At 30.4% G+C, this 21,936-nt stretch overlaps 2 protein-coding genes and 1 pseudogene across 3 annotated transcripts; 2 read left to right on the top strand and 1 right to left on the bottom strand.

Moving 5' to 3' along the window:
* Positions 1-944: 944 nt before the first annotated feature.
* Positions 945-4,440, bottom strand: LOC108345469 (ferrochelatase-1, chloroplastic/mitochondrial). Its single transcript, XM_017584058.2, has 9 exons — positions 4,213-4,440; positions 3,091-3,421; positions 2,825-2,968; positions 2,596-2,697; positions 2,311-2,414; positions 2,101-2,227; positions 1,844-1,996; positions 1,590-1,690; positions 945-1,444 (listed from the first exon to the last, which is right to left on the bottom strand). Exons 1-9 carry the CDS (start codon positions 4,311-4,313, stop codon positions 1,129-1,131), a joined length of 1,479 nt encoding a protein of 492 aa, XP_017439547.1. The 5' UTR covers positions 4,314-4,440; the 3' UTR covers positions 945-1,128.
* A 1,034-nt stretch (positions 4,441-5,474) lies between these two features.
* On the top strand, positions 5,475-8,325 carry LOC108345470 (putative pentatricopeptide repeat-containing protein At1g12700, mitochondrial; annotated as a pseudogene).
* Positions 8,326-19,188: 10,863 nt separating this feature from the next.
* Positions 19,189-21,834, top strand: LOC128193594 (homeobox protein knotted-1-like 1). Of its 2 annotated transcripts, none has more exons than XM_052867422.1 (3): positions 19,189-19,615; positions 20,442-20,525; positions 21,520-21,834. In XM_052867422.1, exons 1-3 carry the CDS (start codon positions 19,436-19,438, stop codon positions 21,706-21,708), a joined length of 453 nt encoding a protein of 150 aa, XP_052723382.1. In that variant the 5' UTR covers positions 19,189-19,435; the 3' UTR covers positions 21,709-21,834. The 2 variants fall into 2 exon arrangements, with proteins under 2 accessions (XP_052723382.1, XP_052723381.1); XM_052867421.1 differs by having other exon boundaries at positions 19,202-19,615; positions 20,418-20,525.
* Positions 21,835-21,936: the final 102 nt, after the last annotated feature.

The raw sequence follows: 21,936 nt of genomic DNA, 5'->3' as shown, positions 1-21,936 counted from the left end.
GTACTTGAATGGTTTGTATATGTGTTGTGTCTGTTTGATCAATGAAGTGTGACCTTTCTGCAATTGATGTTTGTCTTGCTACGAATTGGATGTAAAGAGTTGAAAATTTTTTATTTTGTACTTTACTTTTTCATTGCTACAAAGAATCAATTCTGTTATTAATGGCGAAGTCATTCTCAAACATACAGAGGACACAGTGAGGCTTAAAAGACTTCAGAAAACAATTCCGTGGATCAATTGGTATTGAAAACACAAATTTGAGTAGTCTAAACATGTGTTTATGGTTTCCATTGGATGGTGGCCTTTTCAATCATGGAGGTGACAACATAAGGATCCATGTTAGAAGCAGGCCTTCTGTCCTCAAAGTAACCTTTCCCTTGTTTCTCTGTGTCTCTTCCAACTCTAACTGCAAGGTTTGCCACACCCTTCAGAAAATAATGTTACACTATTAATTGCTAATCTCAAGAGGTGTTGATGTCAATTAATTGTAGAATTTATTACTTAATTGTTATTGATTGGTACATAATCTAAAATTTATGTATTATACTGGCTTTCAACAGCAGTTAAAATATCATTTCCATGGTGTAAAAGGAAAATCGTGAGTTAGGTTATGAATTTTATTACTGTTGATATTTAATATTTAATTTTCTCAAAAAACAGTATTAGTAAAATTTATTCAAAATATTTAGCTACTATTTTTCTCAAAGAGGATTATATACTGTTTATAATTTATAAACGCGATATGTGAATAAGCAGAGACATAAATCTGACATTAAACTGAATACAAAGTAATTGATCAAACAGTTTGTGCAAAATTTGAAATGTAGACAAGGTTTAAACAATATACAAAATTCAATAACTTGTTGAGGGTCTAATATCCGAGATCGAGTGAATGCTTCTTTGCTCTAAAACAGATACCTGTGACAATTATTCTTGGAATATTCTTAAGACAAGGTGCAAGTTTCCATTATGAGAAAATTCGCTTCATCAATAGTTGTGTGGTGTATACAGAAGAGGTTGGAATGAGGGGAACTCAAGCAAAAAAAATTCAAGTATACTATGTTTGCTAACAATAGATTCATCTCTGTATGGTTGCGTATAGAATTCGGCTAGCAGATTCTATTCCTTCTAAATAACATGATTCCTGAATGCCGTGATCATTTTGGGTGACAAGAACAAGATGAATGCCAAGAATGAGCCAAAGAATAACTTGATGAAATATTTGACAGGGTCATGATCAGCATCTTCAGAAGTGCTTATCCGTGAATACATTGCTTTTGCTGATGGGAGAGCTTCTATTACTGCATCGGCCAAATCTGTAATGAAAGAAGGGGTAAGACCAAGGGCAGGTACACGTGCCCAATTCTTGATGCCAGATTCAAGAGCCAGTTCCTTGTACTCCATGTCAATTTCTTCAAGGGTCTCAATATGCTCACTCACAAAGCTGAGATACAATAAAACGGGATTACTTTTACTTTCAGGTATATTCACAACTTTCTACAGTATTGTAACGAGTAACATACTGTAAAACGCATAAGCTACCGTCTACAATTTAAATCTACAAGCGTATAAGACCAATAATAACGTACCTCACCGGAACAGCTAAAAGACTCTTTATACCTTTCTGGCCAAGCTCAACAAGAACTTCGTCCGTGTATGGTTTCAGCCACTGTACAGGACCCACTCGACTCTGGAAATTCATCCAACAAAAACGTATGATAACAGAAAAATAAAAGGTACACCACAGAAAGTAATAACACAAGCCAGGATTTAAATATGAAATCTCCATTTAACTCAAGATGCCAGAAAAAGTTGGGTTCAAGGATTCAAAATCAAAACAAACCTGATAAGCAAGAGTATGCTCATTATTAATTCCTCTAGCTTTCAACTCTTGCATAATCAAGAAAATGCAGTCCTCCATTTGATCTCGGTATGGATCCCCAGCTTCCTCAACGTAACTGACAGGTACACCGTGGGCACTGAAAAATATCATCGCCTACACAGAAAAATGCCACGGTTCAAACTGCAGTAAAATACATCACACAGCCTTCGATTTATGTAAAAGGCCTTTGGAAAGCATTCAACACAATAATAATCTACCTCTCTTGGTTCAGAGAAGCTCTGGAGCTCTTTCTCAATTAAGTTAGCCATTGACTTGATGTAACCTTCTCGTTGATACCAAGAGTTTATAATGGAAACAGGAAGAGTAGACAAATAGGCGTCCTCCCTGAATTAAATGATATCAGTTGATAAAAGAATAATCCTTGAATCACCTAAGGGCATTCATCATGAAGTGCCAAGAAGCAGTACCTGAATACTTGCTCAAGAACACGGACGCTTGATCCAGTTGTGGATATAGAAAATTGGGGATAAAGAGGTAGTACCACAAGCCTTGTTATTCTGTCCCTCTTAATCTGTCATGCAAGACAAGCTTTGATTTTATACTCAAGTCAAAGGTGAGCCAGTGGAGCCCAGAATAAATAAATAATCTAATTCATAATTTAATTGTCCAGTATGTCATTTAATTATGAAAAGAGAAAATGGATGAGTGAGAGAAGAATGCAGGAAGGAAAAAAAACACACACGAGAACTTACTTGCTGAATTGCTTCTTCGGTGAATGGATACCAGTATCGCATCCCCACGTATACATTTGAAGAGAGGCCCTTTGCTTCCAAAGCCTTTTTGATTGCAAGTGCCTGCACAAGCACAATTAACCATAAAAGCTTCATTAGTTCCAGAAAAATTACCAACAGACATAACTTTCATTGTTGCAGAAAAACACAACGCAGCATATAGTGGGAAAACAAAAAAATTGAACTCTACCTGGTCATCTGTAATTTTGCGTAAAGGAGAGCCACCACCAATAGCAGCATACCCTTCCTTGGATTTAGGAGCTCGAAGCACAGAAATCAATTTTGCTAATGGTCGCTGGAGAAACCTAAACAATCTTGGAAGACGAATGATATCCTGTCACAATACAAGAAGCACACATCATTGAAATCATACGAATGTAGTAGGGTTAATATGGAATTTACACAAACAGAATAAAATAACCAACCGTAGAAAAAACACAAACAAACTTAACATACAGGATCAGCAAAAAGATTAAACAGAAAAGGTTGAACGTCATTCAATGTCTCTGGTCCTCCTAGATTGAGAAGTAGCACGCCAACTTTTTCTTCTGCAACATGCGTAGGAGATTCTAAGGCAGCCACATCATAAGCACCTGTCTCCACAGAATAAGAGGCTCGACCAACTAGGTTTCTCCTGCCAGAGGGGTTCACACAAAGCGGTCCACCAAGCAGGCTATTTCTTCTCTTGGTAGAGTCAGAACACAAAAACAAAGACACTTGAGATGGAGACTTGTTACAGTTTGAATGGCAATCAACACAGCCAGGATTTCGGATATCAGAACGTATCCTGAAAATTAAGAGTGACCAAGCATTTAGTTAGCAAACTCTCCTTAGGGGTGATAAATTCAGCATCAGATAGAACATTGTAATTTAAATTAACTTAGTTTTGCCATGTCAAAGACCAAACAAGAATAAAATTCAAAGGAAATAATAATAATAACACCAGAAAACATGGAATTTCACATAGAAGAGTAGATAGAAAAAAGGCATGAAAATCAATTATATAAGCTTCATGAACATCTATTACAGAAAAATCCCATCCAAGTGGATGAGGCATTATAGTAGACGGAGCTGCCAACATTATGATGTATGTTCTTCAAGATTGTAGAGAGTAATTTATACCTCAAGAAAACATTTAGACAATTGAAATAAATATAGTAGAGTCTTACAAGTGGTATAGCAAGCTGGCTAATGCTCAAACCAGAACTTACATGGAGACATTTGGAAGAACTTATACACAGTTTTATCTAAACATATGAAAGTAACTTGTGACTCATAACGCGTTAGGATTAACATGCAGTTTGTGGCGGCAGCCGCAACAGCCGCAACGGCGGCGGAAGCAGGGAAGCAGCCGCACGGCATGTTGTGGCTGCCATGAAAAACCGGCATCGCCATGTTGTGGCGGCAAGCCAGAACTCCGCCATGGCGGATTTTTTTATAACATTAAAGTGAAATCGCATACATATGTGACAGACAAAGCAAATCAGTGAATGGAGTGAGAGATGTGATTTGGAATCTGCCGTGGAAAGAAAAACAAATGAGGAAAGTAAAATCCCTAGAAAATAGACAAAGGATTACTTGTTGGCAGCGAAGGTAACGCAGTCAGAGTGACGGTGACTGGACCTAAAAACGACGCCGAATCGATCCAGATCGCAGGGGGCAGCGGCGGTGTGCATCATTTCGACGGCGCAGGAGGCGAGGCCGAACACCAATTTAATAATTAATTAATCTATTAATTAAATGACCATTAAGAGGTTCTGAGGAGGAGAAATAATTTTTATACTAAGTTTTTTGGTTGCCAAAGTTGAATCAAAAAAGTCAATACCAAACACCAAACCAATAACAATAAGTCTTCTATTGCGTGTTTAGAGGGACACTCACGAATTTTTGACTGTCATAGCACTTTTCCTCAATTTTGTTGCCTAGCATGTGCTTAGTATATTTATAGGGATAGTACACTTTTTCTTTTTTTCAAATTCTGAGTTTTAATTGATCACAATTTTATCAAAATTCGTTTTTTTAGAAATCAAATTCTTAACTAAGTTTTCTATTTTTTTTTATCTTGCATTATTTTTAAATAGGAAGAAGAAAATTTAGAAAAAAAAATAAAAATAATGGGATTTAAGAAAAATATAAAAACAATACTTTATAATTATGATTAGTTTTTTAAAGTTAAAATTGGTAAATGTATATTTATTTAGTAATAGTAATTTATTTTGAAATAAATTAGGAGTAAAAAATTAGAAAACTAAAACTAAAGAATAAGATGCTTTAATGAAAATATTTGAATAAAAGTTTAAAATTATGATGGTTTAATATAAAATTAAAATTGACAAATATAGTGTTATGTAGTAATAGTAATTTATTTAAAAGTAAGTTAGGAGTGAAAAATTAGAAAAATAAAAATAAAGAACAAGATGATTTAAGAGAAATTATTTGAATAAAATTTTAAATTTATGATAGTTTGATGTAATATTAAAGTTAATAATATATTGTTATTTAGTAATAATAATTAGTTTAAATATAAGTAAGTGGTATAATTTTTGAAATTTTAATATTTTGGATAGTTAATAATTTGACAAGTAAATAAAATAATTTTGTAGGTTTTTTAAGTTGTTGTAAGATGATAATATGTGTTTTTAAAATATTTATTTATTTTTATTTTTATTTTTCTAAATTCACATACATACATTTTTTTAAAAGTTATTATGTTTTTATTACTCAATAGATTTAATTATATCACTCACTTACAATTACTTTCTTAAAATCTTCATTTTTTTTTCTAAAAGTTCCTTAACATCACAATGTCAATTTTAGGAACAACATTAGGGATTTGTCATTCTTCTTCTATTTTTCAAGTTTCTTCCTTTTCTTCCCAGCCCTTCTTCCTTCTCTTCCTTTCACTTACACTATCATTCTCATCCTCATTCACTCTACCGTGACAATGTTCACGATGCCGTCCTCCAGTTTCATATGCCTTCTGTTCCTTCCATCTACGAATTTGGGCAGATTTTAGGATCTCTTACAAGGATGAAACATTATTCTACATCTATTTCCCTTTTTAAGCAAATGGAGCTCAAGGGAATTCAGAGTAATCTTGTCATTCTCAACATCCTCATCAATTGTTTCTGTCAATTACATCAAATGACCTTCCCCTTCTCTGTATTTGCCAAAATTCTCAAACTTGGTTATCATCCCGATATCATAACCTTAAATACCCTCAGGAAACGTCTGTCTTAAGGGTGAGGTCAAGAAAGCCTTCAACTTTCATGACAAGGTGGTGGCACAAGGATTTCGGCTTAACAAGGTTAGTTATGGAATTTTGATCAATGGTTTGTGCAAGATAGGAGAAACCGGAGGTGCCATCAAGTTCCTCAGAACCATAGATGGTGGATTAGGTAAGTCTAGTGTGGTAATGTATGCTACTATCATTGACTCTCTGTTCAAAGATAATCTTGCCAAAGAGGCTTATGATTTGGTAAATAAAATGATATCAAATAAAATCAGTCCTAATGTTTATATCTATAATATAATTATTGATGCTTTATGTAAGGAAGGAAAGATAAAAGAAGTTAAGAATGTGCTAGGTCTGATGATAAAAGATTGTGTGAAACCAAATATTGTTACTCTTAACACTTTGATGGATGGGTATTACTTAGATAATGAGGGGAAAATGCAAGCTTTGTATTCAATGCTATGACCCAGATGGAAGTAACTCCTGATGTTTGGAGCTACAACATTATAATTAATGGATTATGTAAACGTAAAAGAGTGGATGAGGCCATGAATCTCATTCGGGAAATGCATGAGAGGAATATGGTTCCTGATAGAGTAACTTACATTTCTCTGATTGATGGTTTATGCAAATCTGGGAGAATAGCTCATGTTTGTGATCTTATTGATGAGATTCATGATAGAAATCAATAACAGCATGTAATCACTTACAGTTGCTTGATAGATGCTTTGTGCAAAAAATATCATGTAGACAAGGCATTTGAATTATTCAAGACAATGATGGAAAAGGGAATTCAGCCTAATATCTATACCTGGAACATATTGATGGAATGTGCAGAGGGGGAAGACTTGAGAAGGCACAAGAGATTTTTTGATAGGGGAATAAAAGTATATGTAAGGAGAAATAAAGACGTGAAGGAGAGAATGTTTGTTAGAAATTAGGAGGGAGTTTTTGTTAGAAGTTTGTCAGAGGGAAAGGGAAGTATAAATAATAATTAGTGGAAAAGGGCGGGGGGCATGAGTTTAGTAATTGTTGTTGACTGGAACATTAGTCCATTGGAGGGAGATCTGGCTTCCTTAGGAGGGATTACTATACAATTGTATTCTTGGTTCATTAAATAAGAGAAATATATTCAGAGAAGTATAATCTGTTGGTGTGGTTTATTTCCTTTCTTGACTTCTTGAATTAAGAAGTCCAACAATATTGGTCCGACCTGCCGAATCCAGATCGAAGGAGAGACGAGATGGAGAACATGGTGAGTGCATTGGAGGGAAGATTTGATGCCATGGAAGCGACGTTGGAGGAAATTCGAGCAGAGATGAGGGGAATGGCTCGAAACGTGAATCGCGACCGTGGGAGACAAAATGTGAATCGTGACTGTGGGAGAAGAGGGAACCAGAGGAGGAGTTCTAAAGGCAGTCATTCGGTTAATGGAGGTAGGGATATGGAGGAGGATGAATCAGATGAAGAATCAGAGGAAGAACGCAACATTCAAAATAGTTGGATGAAGAGAGTGGAATTACCCACTTTCGAAGGGATCGATCTGATGGGATGGATCGGTAGGGCAGAGAAATTCTTTGCTTTACAAAATGTGACAGAAAGGGAGAAGATGAAGCTGATGTACATCTGTATGGAGGGAGGAGCGAATTATTGGTTTCGCTTTTGGCGGAAGAAGGTGAAGAATCCTACCTGGGCAACATTGACGGAGGCGATGGTCAGGAGGTTTGGAGGTAGACATCGGGGAACAATCTTCGAAAAATTGGCAACAGTGCGACAAAGAGGAGCGGTGGAAGAATATGTACAGGAATTCGAAGTCCTGGTGGCTCAGGCGGCTGGCGTGACGGAGGAACAATTTCTCGGATATTTCTTCGCTGGATTACAAGAAGAACTAAGGGATCTCGTTAGACCTTTCGATCCGTGCGATCTGTTAACTGCGATGGAAAGGGCACGAGACGTAGAGCAATCGGGATTAGTGGCGAGGATGTCAGGCGGTGGTGGAACGATGAAAGGAGGATAAAATTGGGGGAAATATGCGGCCAACATGGGCACTATAGCGCGAACGGAGACCTATCGCAGGTCATCGGAGAGGCAGGGGAGAAACAGTAGAGGTCTCGGTCCAAAGAAAGATGAGACGACCAGAATCGCCAGTTCAAAGGTAGAAAGCAATACAGGCGGAGGCGGGCCGAGTCACGGAGTGCGAACTCTACCATATCCGGAATATCTCAAGAGGCGAGAGAAGGGTCGTTGTTTTCATTGTGGGGGTCCTTATAGCCCCGGGCATCATTGTGCGGAGAGGAGGGTCGTTGTTTTCAGTTTGTATATAAAGTTTTAAATTTATAGTTGTTTTTGAATGACTGTAAAGATATCACTTTATACTCTAAGTGGATAACCGAACTACTTTATCATGTATATAGCTTCTCTTTAATATAGTCTATACTATATATTTTGGGATGTTACATTAAATATGTTTTTATTTTTTAACTTTTAGTAAAAATTGATATTAGTCTTCTTTTTTTTACTTTAGTCAAATTGAATCTCTTAATTTTATAAATGTGGGAATTTAATTCTTAATTAAATTTTATTAAATTTATTTAATTTTTTAAATGTGTTTTTTAACTAATATTGAAGAAAAATATATCAAATAAGATAAACAACTTAAATATTATTATAAAATATGTTTGAAACGTCAAATAAAAGTAATAAAATTTAACTAAAATGACTAATTTATGTCTTTTTTTTAAGTTTGGAGTCTAAATTGAATCAAAATTTAAAAAAAATCAATTTTTCTAAAAAATTAAAAAATCAAAAACATATTTAACTATCTTTTATTATCTGTGTACAGGTTTATGAACCTAAATTTCCTCCAACCATTCTTATTTATTAAAATGATAATCTTCTTAGAAAAACTCTTATGCACTTAAACTTGTAGTTAATGATGGTTTAATAATCTTTCAACAACCTCTATGCAAAATTGCCTAAAGGAATAGAAAATAATATATTTTAAGAATACCGATTTGTTATGCGTCACTGTTTTATTAGTTTGTATATTTGAAACAGACCAAACACAAGTTACCACATATATTGTTGTAGAAAAGTTGTCAAAAAAAATTGTTAAAGAGATTTTTCCAACTTTCTATCATTCTTTTTTCCACAAGATGTAACATTTCCAACATTCTTTTGTAATCTCAAATTTTATTTTTCTCAAAACGTTAAAGAAAGGAGACACATTCAGTATAATATATCAATCAAACACCAATAAAATGCTAAGATTATTAATAGATACACTTTTTAAAAATTACAATTTTACCTCATAGGCTGCAATTGCAGAAAATTTCAATTGTAACTTCTCGACTAATCTCTAAATGCCAGAAGATTACTATGAGAAGCAGCAGTTTCAAGAAAATCTGAACTTGCATAAAATATTTAATTAATAACATGTATTAATCCATGCTACTTTTATTTTATTCATACTTGTAGAGAGATATGATGAACAAAACGTGGTGAGGAACAGTAGCAAACATGATGCATGCAAAAAGCAGCAAGCAGAGAAGAAAATGGTCATGTATGTATGTACATATGTCTGTATAGTGAATATTGTCGTTTATGAGTCACTTTTAACTATGTTGTAACCAAATAATATCACATATGTTGTTGGAAAGAATAAAATGTTTACATATAAGTAATTTTCACGAACATAAGACTATGCCAAACTACCACGTGCAGGCTAAAATATGACTTTTAAAAAGCCTTTTGAACCGATTTATATCACTAAGACTTATTCTATATTAACTAAGTCCTATTCAAAATATCATTTGCCTTTCTTCTTGTTTTATATTTAATTCATTTATTATTTAATTAGTAATTTAGTCTATAGGTCTTTAATTTTGTTTTCATTTCTACTCATTCTACTTTTTCTAAAAGACTAAATTTAAATCTTAAGTTTTTTAAAAGATTCGATTGAGTTATTATCTTTCTTAGACTCAATGTGATTTATGTTAAATTGATATTAGTGTTATTTGAAATGTGTTATGTGTTAAAATATAGGTTTTCTACGTGTAAAAAAAAATAGGTGATTTTTTTCATGTCAAAATTTGAATGATTTTTTACATTAAAACTTCTTTAATTTTAACAGACACGTCTTGTATCAAGACTTCAATTTTGACACATAGTATCTTCTAAATGACATTAACATTAATTTAATGGATGAACCACATTGAGTATTTAAAAAAAATAGAAACTATTTGAGTAAAAGTTAGATATCTCAAAACAAATCAATGAGCTAAATATAAAAATCAAATTGCTAATTAACCTTTTACCTAAATTATCTGAAAAGGGATTGCTTCTCAATTTAAGAAATATACACAACAAATTTTTCATTAATCATACATGGTCAACTATGATTTTGTTTGATTTTAAGTCCATTAAGATAACACTTAGATTTATTATTATATTAAAAATATCAGTTAAATATATTTTTAATTCCTATATTTGATGAGAAATCATTTCAAATTTTAATACATTTTAACCTTTCAAACCTTTAAAAATAAATATATATAATCCACATAACTCAAATACATTAAATTTGTAATATATCAAACAACGTTGTTTACATTTAAGTTCAAATATCAATAAAAAATACAGTAAAATACGTAAAAAAAATAATATCATTGCATTAAAAGATTATATTAATTCATTTCTTAGTTTTAAAGACTAAAATATATCAAAATTTAACACAATCAATTTAACCTTAAAATTATGTGATGGTTTTATATTTAAAAATTATCTCTTGAAATTAAATATATTACATTTAGTCTCATCGTGAAAAGATATGAACCTATATTGAATATCGCTTAAACAATTTCAAAAGTCAGTCTTAAATATTACTTATTATAATTAATTCGTCATTTTATACTATCTTTAAACTCGTTATAGAACCATGTACACAAACACAATATACAGCATTTGCCAGTGTTGGATGAGACTGTTTGTGGTTTCTCTTTGACGGCTTTAAGGATCTATCAACAGTGTCTCAACTCTCAGCAGGTAGCATTCTCATCTTACAACTATACTTGCTCATTCCTTTTCTTTAACCACTCTAACTAGGGTTTCTGACTTTTCAACAACAGATATTTTAAGGTCAAATGTTTTATACTTGAAATAAAACCCATGTTTTTTTACTATTTCAGCTTATATTAATTATCTTTTGAATCAATCATTCTTTAATATGAAAAAGATACTACAAGTTATAAATATTTAATTCCCTATATAATAAACAATTTAAATGATAACAATAATTAATGATATTATAATATACTGGTGAAGAACACGAAGTTGGGTCCATAGGATTTCAATTTGAATCTGCAAATGAGCAAAGCTCCATTGGTGCACTGGATGTACGATCTGAATTAACTCTGCCTGCTCACAGGGTCCTGCTTCGTACACATAATTTTGGTGTATTATGAAAAGAATAAGGTATATAAATCAACAAAAATATTTAAAGGACAAAAATGTAATTTACCTTTTTATATATTTATTGTTTTTTATTTAATCTTTAATTCTCTTATAACAAACATCAACTCCAACATAGATTTAAAACTAGTTATTACTGAAAAATAAAATATGCTACTCTTTTTGTTTGTTTTCACAAAAATAAAATAAATATGTTAATTATATACTATGTTATGATAGAAATTTACTCTTAAGTCTATGGAAGATATATAACATCAATTAAATCTGAGTCTAATCATAAAAGAAATAGACATCATTCTTTAATTAAATCTTTAAAATAATGAATTATAATTAATCTTTATATTTACATTATGCTCTATATTTTTATTTCTATTTAATATAATATAATTGATCATCACCATCGTTTATCTTACAACATTTATCTTATAGTAATAAAAGAGAAGATACACTTTCAATTGAATTTATGTTGGGATTCATTGTGCAACCATAAAGTTGAAGTGGTAGTGATATGGCCTAAAAGTTTCAAAGAACAACTCAATCAAAATATTAAACTCATATAATAAAAAGGTAAAGTAAAAGAATTAGCAAACTTAATCATGTATTTTATGAAAGGTTAAATTTCATGTGATTAAAGAAACTAACAGTTTCTATCTTTGTTGAATTTTATGTAAACTTTTGCAGCATATAACTTTCTAGGGTTATTCAATATAGTCTCAATTATTGGTCCTTATTGAATAGAGAACTAAGAAATTGGTCCTGTTATCTGCCACAGGTGGCAGAGTTATCAGGTAGAAGAACAAACAGGTTAAACATATAGGTTTTCTTTTAATACATTCAATAGTTTTATATCTTTAAAAATCAAAATAAAAAATAATTTAAATATATATGTCCTCTTTAATTATTTAATACACATTTTAAAGATATTCATGACACAGCAATTACATACTTTAGAGTAAATAATACCTGAAATATTATAATTAATTCTAAAAATATTATCTCAAAACACGAAGTTATATATATTATTAGTAACCAGTCACTATATATAAAAACTTTACGAACAATATGTCATGAAGATACCCTTTCCATCATCAAATTTTTAAGAAAATTGCTACATGAAAAGAAAATAGTTTTCATTTAAAAGTAAGATGGATTAAGCAGCTAGGTAAACACGCACACAATTTATTTTCTTTTGGACTTAAAACATGGATATGCATATGAACTCAAAAATCACTATAGTATATATTTCTTGAGTTCATTTGAATTAATTTCCAGATAATATTTATAAACAAAAAATGAAATAAACATTTTGAAAGAAAATTATGCAGAACTTTTTTTTTCTCGTTTCTTTTTTAAAATGATTTAACTCATCCATGAACTAATTAACTTTAAAAAAAATTATCCCTCTGTTCAATGATCAGCCAAAATGTTACTGCTAAAGATCAACCAATAAGCTTGGATCAGTTGTATATAGCCTTCTTACACATAAATAAATAAATATATATATATATATATATATATATATATATGAATATAAAAATGTTATTCAAGTAGACAGCATGATTGCTGAATGGCATGTGATGCAGCCAAACTCTTGGATAAGACATGTAAAGGGCCTGAGACAAAGTAGCAGCAGAGATCTTTTGGCAATTGAATTATCAATACTTTGTACTCATCTACATTATAATTTATTGAAATATCTTTACACCTTGCTCTTCAACATGGCTAGTAGTATTAGAAATTCAAAAACTGTATAAATATTTGGATTTATTCAATAAGTATTTGGACTATTTAAAAAATTTAAACTACTTCTTAGTTCAGTAATTGATTATTTAGTTTTTTTTAAATTAAATTCCTAGTTTTTTAAACATTCACAAATAACAGATTTATTGAAGCTCTGTCAAGTTGGTATATAAATTAATTTCAGATAGCAATTACGTTTTTTTTTGTTTAATTTAAAGATCAACTAAATTCTTTTAATTTAAAATCTTTTGAAAATTGTTAACCAGTTCATATATAATACATTAAAAAGGCCACTTAACTTGAGTTCACAAATTGAAAGTGATGTGACAGGAGGAATCTTTGATTTAGAGAATGATAAAAATTGTACTTTTAAGAGTATCTTATTCTATAAAAAGAAAACATGAAATTAATATAGTTGTAATCTTAAAACTATAAACAACATATATATTATTTCTTTATTTGGTGGATTGTAGAATTAATGAAAAAATGCTATAAGTAGAAATAAAGTTATGTTGGCTAGATTACTGAATCAAATACTCTGTGCAGACACTGCTCTACATGTAGTTTGTTGTGAATTGAATGATAGAGATAATAGAATGATTGAGTTTCCATGCACACACATATAATATGATTGAGTTTCAATAGATGGTGGTCGAATCATTACACTTCACATGCATCACTAGTAAGTAATCAATGCTGAGATTTCAGTTTTGTTGAGATGTATGGAATCGCTCTGTATATTGTTATTATTGGATACAAACAAAGTCTTGTATAGAATAAAAAAAATTAGATATGAGTTTATATATATATAGATATTTTTATTAGTAAAAAATTTTTTAGAATGATATTAAAAACAAATTCGTGAGAACTTAGTTCAAAATGGACAATATCTTAACTGATATAGAGATATGTGTATATCGAATCTTTCCAACAATTATTTTTTGTGTGTATATATTCTTGTGCATCTCCCAACATTGAAACCGTTTACTGGTACCAATTTACATGCATTTGATGAAGAAGGAGAGGGGATCCAGAGAAAGAAATGAACAAGAAAGTTACCTTAACACGTTATACAAATAAATTAATCAAATTTGTCCATGACAAGCTGTAAATTTGTTCAAAAATCTTTTACATACTGCTTAATCTAATGGAGGTGCAGTTATATAGACATATATGATCGAATATGTGGATGTGGATGTTAGATGCTCGTATAAAATATGTGTTCCTTATATTATTGTTTGTTTGGAACGAGAATATAATATTTATACACATTAAACTTTCTATAAAAGATTTAGAAACTTAGTTATGTTTTTAAAAAAATATATAATAAATAGTTTTGAAATGAATGAAGTAGTGAAATGTTTAATTATTTAAGCTTAGTGAAAATCTTTATTTATTAAGGTTGTTTCTTAAACATTTTGATTTTATATAAAAAAAAATCTTATTTTCTGAGGTGATTTAAGACTTGATTTTTTTTTAATTGGAGTTCTATAGACCATGATTTCTATTTTACATTTTTGTGAGTTTCAGGATGCATCATCATCTCCTAAATTTCATATAATTTCATTTGTAACATAAGTTGAATTAGTTAGGACCATATAAACACAGAATAATTCTCTTTACATGGATTAAATTTTTTTGGATGGTTCAATAATTATTTAATATATAATGATATTATATTTAGAATACGAGTTTATATCTAATTTATTTTCAAAAAATAAGTTTATAAATCAAAATTTATATTCATTCATATTCTATAAATTGACTTTATTATTTTTAATCAATATTAAATTTTCATCAAAAGTATTCGTATCTAATAATAGAAATTACAACAAAAACAAAACAAAAATACAAATAATTCAATTTCACTTCCATTGACAATAACAGACATACCTTATTGCCCAAACGGTCTTATGATTGTGTATAACTTGAATCTATAATCTATTTTGTTCTTTTCTGTAAACTATTCAAATCAACCTTAAATTTGTTAAATGTTAGAGGAAGAAGAAGTTGTACTTACAATTTCTTTCATCATCTCTTTTAATTTCTCATTACTAGGTTAACTTTATATCTGTAAATATAAAAACGAGTTATCTTTTTGAGTTAACTTTTAATGAGAATGTTAATCCTCACTTTTGCTAGGTAGACCTGATTAATGTATTTACGAACTACAATGGAACCTCGATAGCATGAAAAAATTAAGAGTGAGGTTCAATGCAAAAAATTATGGATCAATTTTCAATATAAAGGTTGTTGGTGCAATTTCTGTCTCATATATAACAACATTGTTAGTGTTCATGAATGTTTGAGTTGATGATACTTTGACAATATTTTTTTGACAATATTTTAACATCATCTACGTATTATTTTGTGATTGGTTCAAAATTACTTCACAGTCAATAATAATCAACATAAACACCAACATGGACCAATAACATAATGACACATAGATAATGTTAAAATGTTGTCAAAAGAATGTCGTCAAAGTATCATTATCCATGCAAATTATATGCTATATATGTTAGTGACCATTTTAACCAATTTGTTACCTTTTTTAAGCTAATAAATTTGTTTTACTGAAATTGAAAAAAATATTATAAATAGAGTTATTATTTGTCTTCTTCTTTTATTATTATTTTACTCGTATTATTATTATTATTATTTTCATTTGTATTTATCTTGATTTTAATGTACATCTTTAATAAGAAAAAAAGAACACAAGATTGAAGAGTTAAAATGAATTAAAACATACCTAAACTTTATAATTCTAAAGCGGTAAAGAAATAGAGAAATTTGTGAATGAAGATAGATACTTTGTATGACTGAAGAAAACAGTGGACCATAAATATTTCTGAAAAAGCTATAAATTCCTGAAAAGGGGGACAAATTGTTCTTTCTCAATAAAATTTGGATCAAAACATGTCTCGGATATTTTTTAAATTAAATAATCAAAATAAAATTATCAAGATAAAAAAATATTAATCACCCACAAATTGTTTTAATCGCATAAAATTATTATTTATTTAAATTTGTGATATCAAAATTATTTTATAAAATGAGTTTTGTAATTTAAGGAAACTTATATGAATTTATTTAGTAAAAAATAAATTTATTTATATTATTTGAATTATACTTTAAAATTAAAGTTGTATATAAGTTAAATAATTTTATTTAAATTTAAAAAAGAAAAGGAAAATATCTTTTAAGTACTAAAACAATTCCTACATATTTTTTTGTGTGGGTGTCCACTGGACAATAAGACAATTTTTTTTAAAACCTATGTTTATTTAGTGTTACATTTTAATTTTGGATAAATAAAGTTCATTGTAGAAATACAAATAATTAAATATAGAATCATGGATGCATTTATAAATTTGATTTTACCAAGAGGAAGAAATAAAAACAAGAAATGAAAAAAAAAAGGAGTGGGAGGTGAATCTTTTGCTTCTTTTTTAGTAATAATGAAACAGTGAATGATAAAAATTTGGCGCTCAACACACTGAAACCATGGAAAGGTATCGTACATGGCCCATGACAATGATCATTCCTTGGCACCCATTCCAAAGCTCTTCTTCAATTTCACATTTTCTTTTCTTAATTTTCTATAATTTAAATTCGTTAGGTTCTAATTCTTTTAATTCATTTTTTCAATAATTTTTTTATTAACTCTTTCAAGCCACTCTCCTTATAGTACATGCTTTTGTTAGGTCACTCCACAAATTACAAAATAATAATAATAACGAGTTATCAGTGAATGTAAGATGATAAATTTATATTTTTTTTTCTTTCTATATTTTGTTTAACTATTTTTTAATATAGAATTCAAATTCACACTTAAATCTCCTAACTTAATTTTGATGATTTATATTTGAGTTATATTATGAGACATTCTAAGTACAAATTTTAGCTCATTTATATTTTTAAACAGATTATTTTTTACATTTTTTTAATTCTTTAACATTTATATTATTAGATTGTTTGCTTTATCACATTTTTTTTCATTTTATAACTTTTGTATTTTTAAAATTATTTCTTTTCTCAACTTTTAAATATCTTTTAATATAATATATTAATTAACGTAAAAAAAATACAAACAAACACATAATGTGTAAATCCATATTTAAAACTAATTATAAATACAAAGTTTACTTAATAAAAATACATAAATATAAGATAATATCGATTGAAAATAATTTAAAAGTGAATCTAAGTATTAGATAAAAATAACAAAGTTATATAAAATATAAGAAAGAACATTCATTAATAAATTATTTTATATTTTTTATATTAAAAGTGCTTTCAATTTCTTAATTGAATAAATATCTTCCTAATTAATCCTTTCTTCAAAAGAAAAAAAAATGATATTAAATATACACTTGAAGAAAAACACTCCATATGAAAGAGGGATTCGCTCTTGAGAAGAAGATAATCGAAAACAATCAAATAATAAGTTTGGAGTGAAAGTGATATCAATTTTTTTTATGTGAATTGGACTCAAATTCATTTATATAATCTCTTCCTAGTAAATCATTCTACCATAAAAAAACATCAGTATCACCACTTGTAAGGAAAATAATTTTTAAAAAGATTTCATTGTTTTCCAATTCTTAAATTTAATAAGCTTTCTTTATATCAAGATGTATTTGAGTTATATTTGAATTCAAGATGTTTTTATATCAATTTCACATGACTCCTATGAGAGCGATTATGTAAATAACCGGTATCATAGACGCTCATACATTAAATTGAAAAGATGTGGATATCTAGCACCCTTTTAGGGTTCGGTTTTAATTTAACTCAGGTCAAAAACATCATATGACTTCAATTTTTGATAAATCGAGACCTATATATTCATGAAAATTGAAAAATTGCTACTACATCTTTTTATGCTTCGATTTTGTTGAAACCGAAGTCTAGGAAACGAGTTAAAAACCTTTTTTATACTAATAATATAAAAAATTTAATTCATATAATTGAAACTATGAAGACTAAAATCATAGTTTACAAGATTCAATTAAGCTTTAACTTTGATCGTACAAGAGGATTTAATATTGAATCATATTATATTTTCGGCAAAAAAAAAACAAAAGATCTAAAGATATGCACTCTTTCTACCTTGTTTGCTAGCGGAGTTTTAACAAATTAAGAAAAATGACATTACTATTAAATTAGCAGTATTTAAAATAATGAAACTTGAAAGAGTGGAATATTTATAATGTTTGTTCCTAAAGTTTGGGTGCAATGGATGAAAAGTAGAAACATAGATCTCAGGATCAGCTTGTGTGAACATAATTGTATCCAAAAATGATTTCGTGGCATAATCAATTGCCATGCTTTTCCGAAAAGTCAGACCAACAAGATCAAACCTTAATTAAGTTATTGATTTTGTCTGCTAGCTGATCTGGTAGCATAATCAAACGCTATTATCAATTCAGGTGAGGCACAGTATATTCTAAGTCACAAAATCACTGGTTGTTAAAATTACATTGATGTTGTTATTAAAAATAAATGAACAAAATAAAGCGACATAGGATTTTCAAAACGTTTTCTAGAAATGTTGTTTTAAAATTGAATATATTGTGTGTTTATTTTGGCTATATGAGTGTTGTCTGGTAGGGAAGGAAACATGAATAAAATGGTATGTTAGGATGTTGAAAGGAGGGAGAAATTGAAGGTAGGGGAAGCACATGGAATATATAATGGTTTTGGGCAGAAAATTGTCACTTTTCCAAAAATATAGTAAACAAATGTCCTTTAGTAGTAAGGACCACAGAACAGTAACAGAAAGAGGAATGAGAAGCAAAGTGATAGGAAGAAGAAACGAAAGTGAACAGTTTCGGTTTTGGCTGTTTCGGTTGTGGAGAGAATGAATATGACTGACTTAGTAAAAAAGTGGAAAAAGAAAAAGACACAAAACTCCATCACTGTACCAACAAAACAAAGCCACCCCATTGATCGATAAAACTTTGAACCGTTGCTTTCATCACTGCAAAAAGACAATGCTAACAGAAGGAAGCAAAAAGGCCTCACTCACACACTCTTTCTCTTCTTCTTCTCTCTCTCTCTTTCCTTTTCTCTTCACCACGTATGCATGCAATTCCCTCTTTCTTTTCCTTCCCTTACTTCCAAAAGTGGGAGCATCTCAATCTCACTTACCTCATTATCTTCATCCACCACCATATATAGACAGTACTACCATTTCATTTTTCACTTCTCTCTCTCTATATATTATCATTTTTATGCTTTATATAATAATAATTATAATAATTGTACAAGTAGTACACATTATTATCAGCTAGCTGTAGCACTTCAATATCTGGCATATCAAAGGTTCACTTCTCCTGCTCAAAAATAGACATGGAATCTGAGAGGCCTAACACTACTATTGAGACCTACGAACACCAACACCAACTACAACAAGAAGACGATGACGAGGAAGAAGAAGAAGAAGAAGAAAACAATGAGATCCTCAAGAGAAGAATCTCCAGCCACCCTCTCTATGGACTGCTGGTTGAAGCTCACCTCGACTGTTTGAAGGTTCCTTCTCTCTTTTCCTTTCAACTCCTTCCTTCTTACTAATTCTGTTTACTGTTTTCAACCTCCACTTTGTGTTTCATCACTGTATGCCATATATCATGCTTGATTTCTCAGAAAAGTAATTGTATCAAACTGTAAGATGTGATTCCAAACGATATGCTTTTTTTTTTCCATTCGAATGTGAGTCAGTGTTTAAGAGGGAACTGTTTTCTCTTGCCCTTTCGAAGGACTCTTTCATCCCTTCTTGGATCATGATAAATGACCAAGGATTATCTTTCGGATCGAGTTCTTTTCTTCCAATATAACATAGTGAATGGAGCAGATTCGTATATATATATCTGCAGGCTGAAGTTCAACTCCGGTTTGGCCAAACTGGTTAATTTTATAATTAAATTGTATCTTAAAAGTTGTGATTATATGAATGATTTAAAGGTCCGATAAAAAGTGGAAAAAGTAAGTTTACTCCCCAAATCCAAACCCAGCAGATTTAAACATTTATCGGTGATAAGTGGGTAGATTATGTGTGAGTCGTTGGTTATGCATGTCTTTTTGTGTGTGTTGGTGGGTGAAGTAGTTCACATAGAAAACCAAAAGCTTGTCCGCATCATTTGAAACGAATACTGACCTTTCTTGAAAGTGAAGTTTTTCTTATCATCAACCGCTTTACCGATTGATAAACAGTGGACCGATTAACTTGTTGCTGCACATTGTGTACAAAAGATATCAGGAAGATCAAAGGATCTTCGTTCTTTTAATTTAAGCACGAACCTTTAAAGATAATGGTTTTAGAACTTTTGTTCAGGTCGGTGACATTTCCAACCTGCAGAGAGAGCTGAAGATAGATCAGATGCAAGCAACAGAGAAGCAAAACTTGGGCATGTTCAGCCAATCTGAGCTCGATCTCTTCATGGTAAGACTAACACAACACACTCTCTCACTTCCTCACCTGTTTGGCTTGGTTTACACAAACATCAATGTATGTATGTATGAATGAATGCTTTTATGGGATATGATGATGAAGTACCGTACGAAAAGTCAGTCAAATATATAACCTAACACATCATGTGGGAACTGAATTATGTTAATTTTGATGGACACTTCATGGTTGCCTAAAGCATGTGCTTCCTGCTTGAAAGATACTACTCTCAGAAATGCTCATAGTTTTTTGTTCCAATTCCATGACTGTGACACTTTTTCCTATCTCTCTCTGTGTTTGTGCTAGCTAGTGTTCAGATGCTATCTTTTCACATTTACTTTAGGCCGCAAAGCTCATTAGAGTATGGTTATTACTCACCGTATAATTGTCATAACCACCACTTATATTTTTCTCATCAAAACTTGTCGTAAAGATTTTATTTTCCTTGAATTCTCCACACCTGTCTATGTTTCGGGCTTAGATTTTATATGTACTTACCTTTACAGTATTAGTTAATAGAAAGAAATGATGAAAAATGGATGAATATAAGATTAAAACCAGTAATTTTTACACAAGATGAAAGTAATGATTAAACTTTTTGAAGGTGTTAGGTCTAATGGTAAAACTTTGAATAGAGAAAATGGTAGGTGAAGGTAGCAGTATCCGAAGAGTGTTGATAATCCAACATATCATAAATGTGGAATGCAATGGTTGCATTAAATAATAGTGAGAAAAGTTCTGGGATGAGTTTGTGAAAAAACTTTATGACACAAGTAGTATCACTTTGTTATACTCCTTTGAATGGACTGCACACCATCTCTTTGAATTGCTCATTTTTAGGAGACATATTAGACCCCACACTTCAACCTACATATACTTCTCCAAACTTTTATCATTCTTCAAACACTTTAGATACAATATATATATACACTTTAGGTAAGCATTGCTCATTACCAACTCTGAGTGTGTAAAATGTTGATGGATGCAGGAAGCATATTGCTTGGCACTTGGGAAGCTTAAAGAAGCAATGGTGGAACCACAACAGAAGTCCATGGCTTTCATAAACAACATGCATTCTCAACTTAGAGAGATCACTAACCCAACTTTGCCTGCACCTTCTTCTGAGCCTGCACCACCTTCTGCTTCTTCTAGTCACTGCAAATTCTCAATAAATTAGCAACAATTTACTTTTTCATGCATGCATCACACTTTTATATTATTATATATTTCCCACCTATATATATAGCTACCTTATTAATTAAGCCTTCCATTATTATCATATCCCTGCTTAATTAAACTCTACCTCACATAAATATATAAACTAACAGTTATTATTATGTATAGATATTATTGAGGTTTATTAGAATCTAGTGTCGGTTTATTTCTTTTTAGATTTTCCATAAAA

The sequence above is a fragment of the Vigna angularis genome, chromosome 8, assembly GCF_016808095.1.
Source record: "Vigna angularis cultivar LongXiaoDou No.4 chromosome 8, ASM1680809v1, whole genome shotgun sequence".
Lineage (NCBI taxonomy): Eukaryota > Viridiplantae > Streptophyta > Magnoliopsida > Fabales > Fabaceae > Vigna > Vigna angularis.
The sequence above is the reverse complement of the archived record's forward strand: the minus strand, read 5'-3'. Positions and strand labels throughout refer to the sequence as shown.